Source organism: Arachis ipaensis, chromosome B3 (assembly GCF_059453495.1).
Source record: "Arachis ipaensis isolate K30076 ecotype BB chromosome B3, ASM5945349v1, whole genome shotgun sequence".
NCBI lineage: Eukaryota > Viridiplantae > Streptophyta > Magnoliopsida > Fabales > Fabaceae > Arachis > Arachis ipaensis.
In genome coordinates, this window is record NC_142438.1 from 31,714,866 (window position 1) to 31,726,459 (window position 11,594).

An 11,594-nucleotide genomic window follows, 5' to 3' on the forward strand; every position below is an offset into this window, starting at 1 on the left:
ATGAATTATAAATAAAAAAAGATATCTTGGAAAAAAAATTTGACAATTATATATATATATACAGAAACAGAATTCATTATGATTTATGATGTTGGGGAACCTGATGATCAAATCAGTGCTAATCTTATAGCTTGGTTGTGAATTGTGATCTCTAACAAGTAACAAGAAGCATAAACATGACAAGCGAAGGCTCATGCGAGCGGCTGCAGCGGGCGCTATTGGAATGCCACCGTCGAATCCCGGCAGGTCCTAGCCGCGACTCAGCTTGCCGTCACCTTAACCACGCCTTGGCCAACTGCCTTGTTTTTCTCTCATGCCCTCATGAATCCGAGGCGGTGCGCACCCTCTGCTCCAGCGCTGGCACCGCTCTCAAGCGCTCCCAGTGCCAACAGGCTCAGCTTTCTCTCTCGCTTTGCCTCTCTTCTCATCAGCAATAGTTTGTTGTAACTCTTCCGCCCCCAAACTGCCAAACATCCCTAACACTCTGTTGAATGTTTCTTATTCTGAATTATATACATACCTTACCGTTGTTTCCCCTTTGAAATATCATGAATCCAAATTCTATGAAAGTCTGCTGATTCCATGTAACTAACCCTCTGCTGCCAATTTTTTTGTCAGGAAAATGTTCTTCCCCAGTTCCCTTTAACTCATTCCCAATTTTATCCTCCTGCTTTTTGAAACCCTAATATTTCTCTCTTTCTCTAATACAATGCGTACTGAATGATGATGGCCCAAATTCATTGCCCGAACTCTGCAGAATGCCGAATTTGGTGCTGCTTCTCTGTTGCAGGATATTGCCTTCTGCAAGATCAAGAATGTGAGTCTCATGTTGTACAAATGAATTCCAAGGTAATTCGTCCTTTTGAATTTTCCTTTCAATGTTTGGGTGCTTGGTTTCTTTGTCATGAATACTTGGCTTTTCCTTGTTCTTATTTCCATTTTTTCACTGTTGTTGTCTCTTATCTTCAACTGAAATTCGAACAAACCAGAGGTGGGAACTTCTAAGAAAACTAAAAAAATGTTAGTCTTTATTAATAGTTTATCATGTGTTGTTTAATTTTTAGTTGGTTAGAGGGATTTATTGAGGAGAAAGGTAAGAGTACATGGAGAGATATAATATCCTCACAAGAAAAAAGAATGAGAAAATTAGGTGTTATGACTTATGAGATTGAGTTATGTGAAAGACTTGCTAATTTCTTTGTACGTCTAACACGTCTCAAAAGACCATCTAAAGAGAACAACACAAAATCAGAAGTCCCCTTGAAAATTATCTCATTCCTTTCTTGCCAAAGACACTAGTGAAACAACAAGAGGTGAATATTTTCAAAGAAACTTAACTTGCTTTTGACTCAATTTAATGGCAAGAAACTGTGTATTCTTCAAATAAAGATTGCAATAGAACAATGCAAAAGTACGTGAGATATTGATCATGGCTTTAGACAACATCTTGGATATTATGAGGCAAAGTAGTGAAAGGCATTCACTTCTGTTACAAGATAGCAACAGGGGAAAGAAGAGAAGCTAATATAGGAATTAGATTTTGGGCATGGATAGTGAGAGATAGCAATTCTGTTTCTGATTCTTTGGAGGACCCATATTCAGTAGATAATCTTTCTAGACCTTTTTCTGAAGGTTTAGATTTGTCCCCCATCCATCTTGTAAAGGAAACTTTTGTGCAATGACCTTTTGAGGAAGAGGAAATTAGGCATGCTATTTGGAGTATGGACAAATACAAAACTCCTGTTCTAGACGGTTTTACTGCAACCTTTATTCAAGGGTGTTGGGATATCATTAAAGATGATCTTTTGAAGGTGTTTGATGAATTTCATAGGAAGGAAAGATTGTTTGTTAAGATTAATCTTATTTTAGTCACATTGATTACTATGAAAGATAGGCCTGTTAGAGTTCAAGATTTTCGACCGTTGAGCCTTGTGTCTAGTCTGTATAAGATAAAGACAAAGGTCCTTTTGATCAGCTTGAGTGATGTTTTAGGAGGCACCATCTCGGAAATCAAAGTGCTTTTGTAGCTGTTAGGCAAATCCTCGATGTAACTTTGATTGTGGTGTCTGATATGAGAAAACAAGTGAAAGAAAGTCTAGTTTTCAAATTAGACTTTGAGAGAGCCTACGATAAGGTCAACTGGGGTTTATTGGATGAAGTGTTAAAAGGGTTTAGCTTTAAATGGAAAATTGGATTTTAGGTTACCTTTTACAAGTACTTTCTCATTATAATTAATGGTGAACCAAAGATATGGTTTTGTGGTGAGAGGGGTTTGAGGTAAGATGATCCTCTCCCCCTTTTTAATCAATTTAGTGGTGGATGTTCTTAGTTGATTTATTTCTAGAGCGGAGAGAGGAGGGGGCTTGTTAAAGGTGTCATAGTGGGACTTGAAAGGATTGTGGTTCTCAACTTCTCATGCAATTTGTTGATGATACCATTTTGATTTTTGGAAAATGATAAAGATAGCTACTCTAATCTTCTCTCTATCTTTCATATTTTCAAGATAACTTCTAGTTTGAAGATCAATATGTGGTATATCTAATCTTAAGCCTTGAATGACTGCAGTGCATACTAATATAGTTAGGGTGTTGATAAATAATTTTACATTTGGCCCTAGTAAGAGGGTAGTGTCATCAATAGCTTTGGCCTTTGCCAGGGTACTATGTGATGACTTGTTGGGAGGAACCTAGTAACACTCTTGTGGTGGTGCTTGGTTAGTTGATGATGCTAATCTGTTGTGCCCTGACGAACTAAACCTGTGTTGCAGTTGAATTTCCAGCTTGGCATTACTAACATTGTCTTCCCATGATTATATTTTCAAAGTTTAGAATAAAGAAAAAGACTGAGCATTTTTCTCTTTTGGGTGTATATTCTCTTATAATGTTACTATGAAGAACTTCAAAATATGAACATTTGGATGCATTTATGTGTACATATTTCACCATTATACATATAGGAAGCATAAACATACCAATTTAATTGTGTCTGGATGTTCAACACTGAGGCATGGTTAAATTGATACAAACTATGTTCATGAATTTGTTTGTGTCCGAACCAAAATATGATTTTTCAGCACAGGAACTTGTTGGTCATAGCTAAACACACGTGGAACATGGCAAGACATGTGGCTAACATGACCTGGAGATGGTCAGCACAAAAACAAAAGCAATTTGTTTTCCTCAGTTTCTTGATAAATTGCATTTGAAACCCTTGGTGTAAAACTAAAGAGAAAAAAAAGCCTAACTTAGAGTTCAACCTAACATTATTTATCCAATAACCAACCCGTACCTTAAATAATGCTCTCCTTGTCCTCGTAGGGTTACTATCTAGCTTAATCCACTCTCTAATAATCAAAATAAAACCTATTTACTAAACCCTAAGATAGGGTTTTGAAAAAAATGGAGGGGAATAGGGAGAGAAAACTCTTTTCACCTTTGTACTGCAAAAACCTAAGGCAAAGGGCTCCTAAAATTCAAATCAAAGTTGCAAGAACCAAAATAACAAATCTTAATTTTGGGAGAATCCTAACACGAAAATACTGTGAAAATAAGAAGAGGGGGAATTTTCTTGAGTTCTTACTGATAAAACATATGTTTGCATAGAGAGAAGTGAGAAGAACACTTTGATCAAAACAGATTTTTTATTGGAGTTTTGAAATGACCAGAAATTGAAGGAGTGATAATGCTTTGGGATTTCCTCTTCTTTCTCTCTCACTCTTGTAACTCTGGTTTCCCAGGGAAGGGAATAAGAAAAATGAAGAAAGAAAGAGTGAGCGGCCACAGGTAACATTTAAGTGGGTGAGGGGTGTTTTTCTCCTTTCACGCCCTATTTTAGGGGCCAAATTTTAAAGGCATGTGTTATGGTTTTATTCAATAATTTTTTGGTCCTTTTTTTCGTTTTACTTTTTCCGTTTGTGGTACGGAGCTGATCTAAATATGTACAATTACTTGTGCCACATAAACTTTTTTCCCAAAAAATAATTATATTTTCGCATTCCATATAATTTTTCAAGTTCAAATATTATCAGTGAATTTTCGATTTGAAAAGTTTAAATTTTTAGCACATTAAATCGAATCAGTGGTTTAAACCCTGTTAAATCCAAATTTTAATTATAGAATTGTCTAAATAATTTCCCGAGTCTTATTGTGTAGAATAGTTTTGTAATTATGAGTATAGTTTTTCATGTCTCTTTAATCCAAAAAGGAAAATGTATCTTTGCTTCTTCCTATATATGCAAATATTCCCGGATAAACTAAAAAGGGATTAGGCCATGGAGTAGGTTTTAACTCTTAGGAAGTAGAGAATATTTTTGGAATGTTAAGAAGGAATATATAATAATTAAGATAAAGTACTATTTTGGTCTCCAATATTTGGGTCTAATCCTAATTTGGTCCTTAAAGTTTCAAACGTCCTATTTTTGTTTCAAAAAAGTTTCAAACAGGTTTAAGTCGTCCTACCGTTAAATTTGACACTAATAGTTAACGGAGTGAGTGATGTGGACGTTAATAACGTTACTAGTTAAGTCATATATTCTTCCATGTGTTAGAAAAACATAATTAAAACATTTTTGTTACACTTCTCAATTTTCTTTTGGTACAAAACTCCAAATCCTAACACTCAATAATCAACGTTTCAAAATTAAAGGAAAAACTTTTATATTAGTGATCATTGGTATATCGATTTTACTTACATATTGAAATTGAATGTTATTGGCTCTTCAATATATGAATTGTTTGTGTCAAATTTAATGGTGGGACAACATTGAACCCGCCTAAAATTTTTTTGGGACTGAAATAGGACGTTTGAAAGTTTTTCGGACTGAAATAGGATGTTTGAAACGTTGAAGACTAAATTAGGATTTGACTCAAACGTTGGGGACCAAAATAATACTTTACCTTAATAATTATTATCTAATTTTTATGCTGCATGCTAATAATTGTAATCTGGCATCATCATAAACTACATGTTGCCTATTAACTGTGTGTGTTTTTCTAGGTCTCGCTCAAAGCCTAGATGATTATTTCGAATTTTTGGGGTCACTTTCATGGTGCGATTTTTCAGCTGAAATACGTAGGTAGTGAATGCTTACTATCCAAAGAAGCTAATAATTTTAAGACTTGGGCATAACGAGATTTTTAGGTTTGCTTTCTATATATCACAGGGCCTTTTAATTTTGTTCTCCCTTTTCTGAACTCTATTTGATATATATATATATGGCATGGGGTGAATAAAACTACCTCTTCTTACTGTATTAGTCCACGATGAATTTGTGTAATATATGAATGACTACAGGTTTTGTATCTTGTGTTGTATCTCTGATGTACTGAGCCCAAAATTGCACTGTGCACCCAAACATATATAGGTTGCATTTGTTTACAAGTAGTGGATACTGAGATAGAGATACAGAGACACAGAAACAAAACCATGTTTGGTAGTTGAGATATAGACATAGACATTATGTCTAGCGATACCGAATTAGTGTATTTTGTGTCTTTTTTTTTTATCATTTCTATTAATTTTGTAATTATATTTTTTATCATTATAATTTTTTTCTTAAAGTTTTTATATGAAAAATAATAATAATAATAATAAGTTTTTTATAATAGTTTATCATTGGAGGGGTAGGTGCAGAAAAGCAGATGGTTCCTATCAGGTAGACATTCATAAATTCTTGAGGGTATGGAATTAATTAGTGTTAATGAATACAAAGACTCAATTATTTCTGCATAAATATCTTGAACTTCATCTTGACTAATAAAACCAAGCTTGAAAAGCATTCGGTTCATATTTCTTGATAACAAAACATGTAATACACACTTCGAGAATCAATTTGAGTTAGTTGAGTGGTCAGTTCATTTGTTTGCTTAAACAAGTGTTATGGATTTGAATCCTGCTTTGTGCATGCAGCAATTCATTGGCCAGTGGCAGATCCGTAACGAATTAATTTTTGACCTGTCAGGTTGGGGAATACCGTGGACAACCAAAAAAGATACACACTTCGAGAGTTAGATTAGATTGTTTATTACAAAACCCAAAAGTGTTAAATTCCTCGTACTTCGGCTAGGAGTCCAAAAAAAAAGTGTTGCCCGAGATCTTTGTATTTCTTAAATTTTTAAAAATAATGATCGTCTGGCCTCTTATTGTTGGAAATAAATAAGGAATGAATTTTCTCAATTTTTTTTAATTGAGGGAGTAAAATGTAATTTTTAATCCTTGAATATTTTCTTTTTCATGTTTTTTCTTAGTTCTATTTATAAAATTAATGGTGAGAGATATCACACTTTATTCTCTCAAGTGGAGAAAAAATGAGAGGATTCATTCCCAAAGCTAAGTGATGCATAAGCATCATAAGTGTCTTTTCTAAATGATTTGTATGGTGATTTGTTGATTTTCTAGAGGATTTAGGTGAATTATACCCTAGTGGATGCTAATTATTGTGGCTTTTTGTTGATTTCAGGTAGCATTTGGGTGAAGATCGGGCAGAATTCATAAAGAAGGAAAGCAAGGAAATTGTCTCTGGTATTGTGGCGCTAAACGCCCCTCTCACGGCGTTTAGCGCCAGACCATAAGCCTCACCATTCTTCCCTGCCTTGGTGGCGCTAACTAACTGTATCTCATGGTGAACTGGATAAATATCAAAACTCTGAATTTTAGTTGAGCGTTACTTCACTGCAAAAAAAGAATCAAATTAAACCAATAGAAACTAGCTGCTAGATCCGTTAGCAAAGTGAAAATGTACCCCACCATGGCAAACTGATGTAGCTTGCTCATTGGGTCATCCATCTATTTTGTCTTCCATGCTTGTTTGTTTTTTCTTTTTTTGAATGTTTGGTCGACAGAAGATATTTTAGAAATTCACTGTAAAACTTAAAATACATTGATCGAAGGTGCATAAGATATTTAAGAGAGAAGGGATCCACTCGCTGCAAGATTAAATACTATAGGAAAATAATGTCCCATCTCCAAAATAGAACATTCCGGGAACCCAATAAGCTTGTCATCTTGATAATCTTATAGTATAGTTTACTTAGAAACAAAATTAAAGCATTATTTAAATTTGTTTTAAAATTTTAGAAATAATTGCCGAAAATAATATTACCTTGATATCAATTGAATTTCTTTTATATTGACAGCAAATTAATATATAGTATAATAATTGATTAGTAATACTTCAACTGATTTCTAACAATTTTTCAAATAAATTAATACTTAATAAAGAAATGTTGACAAATTAGTCTTTAATAACATAAAAGGATAAAAATTAGTTCCTTATCTTTTCAAATTTCAAACAATTTAATTGCTTTGCAATACTATTTTTAGAAAAAGGAAATGATAAAAGATTAATCCTTTTAGTAGAAAAAGGTAAAAAGTTTTTTAAAAAATAATCTCTACATTATAATCTCCTATATGAGTAATTCCTAATTTTATTGCTTTTGATAAAATAAAAAATCTATAATGATAATTACAAAAGCATGTATTTTTCATTTTTTTTTATTATTATGAAATGTTAAACCCAACAAATGTGTTCGAAGGTTAGGATTAAGGACGAAGGTCATTATTCTTTAACTAAGTATTAAGATTAAAATTTTGTTGTTTCAGACGGATAAAAGATCTTAAAATTTTAGTGCAATTGTCAGATATTTATATCCATCAACATTTGCAAATTATCGTGTTAAATGACAATCTAAATCATTGTGATTAAAATTTAGAAATGTTAGGTAGTCAAATAATTTTTAAACCAAATCTAATCAAGTTACATTTATCGTACATGCGTTTCTTCTTTTTTCCTTCTCTCATTCGAATCTTTTTTCTGTTTTTTTTTTTCTCCTCCTTCTTTTCTGCGTTTGATATCTTCTCTTTTTTTTTTCATCATCATCAGCATCATCATGTTTTCTTAGTTCAATATCACACACATAGTTTAATAATAATAAAAGCATATCCTAGATTCAGTCTCTTGTATCTAGGCTACAATCTATCACAGTAACCAAGTAGCAGAATAGTAAACAAGCACAGAGTACAGAAAATAGAGATAAAGCATAAAACACAATTACAGAGAATATGCAGAAAATACAAATACAGAGAAAATGTAATAAACTGTAACATCCTCACTACCAAAATGTTATGCTTCCGGCTGCGCTACTCTGATAACGTGGATATTATAACGACTTCCATATACATATATAATAATAAAGTATGAGCCTTTAACTCGAAACCATATCGCTGTTTTCTTTTGAAAATCGAAAAATACTTTTCCCTTCGTTCTACAAACATGAAAACATACAATACCAATCACAACACTTCTCAATTATACACATATATACATACAAAGATCCTTTAATACAAGTAACTTACAAACATTAATCATCATTACAATCACAACTCCTATCCCTCTTTACAAAAATATAAATCTCAATAACAAGGCGAGGGAAAAGACATCTATGATAATACAAACATAAAGCGCAACCAAAAGCGTAGAAAATCTTTTCATAAACTTCCACGTCTGTTTCCTGAAAAGAGAAGTCTATAGGGGGTGAGAACCTAACCACACGGTCTCACCAGAAAGTTTAGAATTGTCATAAAAGGATACGTGTAAGGAAAAGAATGGATTTTAACTGCAGTGATTATTACTCGTCTTATGAACCTTTTTCGAAAGCCAATAGTTAATCACCCTAAATCCAAATTCATATTTTTCATATAAAATCTTAAATGTTACCTAAACTGTATGAATGACCTCCTGTACCAAGCATATGTTCATTAAGTCTTATGCCGAACTAGTTTGATTTTTCATACTCTACTAAACTTCAAACATAAATCAATCACGGCCTCCGTCCCAAGCAAAATCAATCAACACCCAAATCATCACAAGTCAAAGCGCATATCAAAATTTCCACCAACTTACCAAGCATATAGATTACCCAATTTCGGCTTTCGGCCTCCGGCCTAAATAGTCACGGCCTCCAACCCAAAACATAATCGAATCATGGCCTCCAACCCAAGCATATAATCGATCACACTCAAATCACCATAATCCAAACCATGAGTCACAATCACACAGACAGTCAAACAATCACACATAGAGAGCAAACATGACAAGTAGTACAATTAGCAATTAACAGGATGTCAATTAGGCAAGCCAAGTAATTATGCAGACCCAAGAAAATGCAAACAAATGCAATATGATGCATGACTGTCCTACTGGCCATGAGCTCACGTGTCGGTTATTCTGCCAAACCCGACACAAATCTGGTTGGCATCTCCCGGATCAGTCTCTCTGTCGCGCATCCCAGGAGGAATAATTCTGTGGGAGAGTGTCCTACCACCTTCTCCTGGAGGTATACTCAGGAAAAAATATTTTGAGGGAGTGCCTTACCATCTTTCCCTGGATCTCGTAAAATTTCATGGGATAGTGTCCTACCACCTTGCAACCAGAGAGAGACATGGGAGAAATATTTCGAGAGAGAGTGCCCTATCACCTTCTTCACTTTTAGCATACACAATTAAAAGAGGATATGGGAAAAATATTCGGAGGGAGAGTGCCCTACTACCTTCTTCACTCCTAACCAACAATCAAAAGAGGATGTAGGAGAAAACATTCTGAGAGAGAGTGCCCTACCACTTTTTTCACTCCCAACCAACAATCAAAAGATGATGTGGGAAAAACATTTCGAGGGAGAGTTCCCTACCACCTTCCCCACTCCCATACCGCAACCACATCCCAGGAGGAATAATTTTGAGGGAGTGTTCTACCATCTTTCCCTGGAGGCAGTGCCACATCAATACGCAAGCTGGATAAACCTCTGTCCTTATCAATCACAGTCATTTAGACCACAATCAGTCAACATTAATGTCTTTAAATCAATTTCATAACCATTAGATTCATTAATCATAACCCTTTGTTCAATTTCTCAAGCTTAGACTCATTAACTCCAATTCTCTGTCAGTTTATTAATTCCATTCTCTTGTGAGCAGGATAATACCACCGTCCTCACCGCGGGTGGGATGAACCACTATCCCTGCAACAATGTCATCCGATTTAACCAAGCGTTTATCCAGGAATAATTCAATTTTATTTATTTATACTTTGTCACACTATATCCAGAGCTTAAAAATGAGTTATCAGAATTAATTTAGTGATTACAGGGGTTTACAATGTTGTTGGGAAGGCTAAACAGCCAAAATTAGCATTTTCTGAAAAACAGGACAGTCGTGCGTACACATGCCTCGTGCGTACGCATGCCTCATACGTACACACGATTTTACTTTTGTGCATACACGCGGTGATGCATACAAAAAAATTCAATTCTGGAATGCACTTCATGCGTACGCATGGGTCGTGCGTACGCATGACCCCAGTTTTCTGTAACTTCTGCAGAATTCAATTTTAAACCCAAATCCTCAAACGTTCATAACTTCTTCAATAAAATTCTGTTTTCTTCTATTCTTAGATGGTTTTAAAGATATTTCCACTAGTTTTAATTTAAAATAAAGTTCAATCAAATTAAAGCTACAAGCACCAAGTTATGTCCCGTCGAAGTTGGTCAAAAATCACTTTTTACCAAAAATTCCGCATAAAGCCATTTTGACCACTTCTCAATTCCTTTCCTTTTTGAAAACCAAAACCCTTCTCTCCATTTCAATACCAACACCCAAATCATATATAGAACACTAACACCATTTCATTCATTAACGTTTATTCTCAATAAGTTTCACAAGCAACCTGATGGTAATCAGTGGCTAAGAGAAGGGGGGTGTTGAATCTTAGCCCCTCTTTGCTGAGTATTAATTGCTGCTTTTTCTAAGAAACTTTAGGAGATATTTCTGCTTTTGTCTCATAACAAGTCAGGAGACATTTTCTTTTTGTCTCGTAACTGGTTAGGAGATATTTTTCATTTTTGTCTCCTTCGCAACAGAAACAGAATAAGAGTAGAAGAGAAAGAGAGAATCACACCCAAAAGTATCCTGGTTCAGCTGTTAAGTGCAATGCAGCCTACATCCAGTCTCCATCACAACTGTTACGGAATTTCACTATAATCATCAGATTACATACACCAATTCTTCCCTAGGAACTACCCATTCCTATCTGGGACAAATCCAGATTCTATCCCCAAATCTGAACTTGACTTGGACACCTACCAAACTTTTAACCGCAAAGTGCTAACCCAACTTGCAAGGGAATCCCCACAGGATCATGAAACACAACATACAGATGTACAAATGAACTCTTAGACATCTATGGTTTTTTTTTTTTATTTTGCTCACAGCCTTTTTTCTCTCACTGGCTTTTTTTTACAAACCTCACTCTGTTTGCCTTTTACTGTGAGACTCAGACAGACAAAACTAAAGAAAAGAAAACAAAATAAAACCCATTAAAGGAGAAGAACTCTGTTGGCTTATAGTAGCTATGAGAACTCTGTGCTTTCTCTCCTTGTCTCAACCCTTGGCCGTTCACCCTTATTATAGAAGAGGAAGCTTCCAAGGTTTAAACCGGTTCAACCAAGCCAGCAACATCTTCTCCAACACACAAGCAGTTTTGGTTCGAACAGAGAGAAGAGAGAGGGAAAACCACAAATCAACATGCATGTACCTCTCTCATC

The 11,594-nt window shown here is 34.7% G+C and overlaps 1 protein-coding gene across 4 annotated transcripts; it reads left to right on the top strand.

The window, feature by feature from the left end:
• The first annotated feature begins 96 nt into the window (after positions 1-96).
• LOC107630252 (cytochrome C oxidase biogenesis Cmc1-like protein) lies at positions 97-6,796 on the top strand. 4 transcript variants are annotated; one of them, XM_021118625.2, is made up of 4 exons: positions 97-849; positions 3,737-3,782; positions 4,996-5,074; positions 6,458-6,796. In XM_021118625.2, exon 1 carries the CDS (start codon positions 177-179, stop codon positions 435-437), a length of 261 nt encoding a protein of 86 aa, XP_020974284.1. In that variant the 5' UTR covers positions 97-176; the 3' UTR covers positions 438-849; positions 3,737-3,782; positions 4,996-5,074; positions 6,458-6,796. The 4 variants fall into 4 exon arrangements, with proteins under 4 accessions (XP_020974284.1, XP_016188836.1, XP_088366304.1 ...); XM_016333350.3 differs by lacking the exon at positions 3,737-3,782; XM_088510178.1 differs by lacking the exon at positions 3,737-3,782 and having other exon boundaries at positions 4,996-5,070.
• The last annotated feature ends 4,798 nt before the right edge of the window (positions 6,797-11,594 follow it).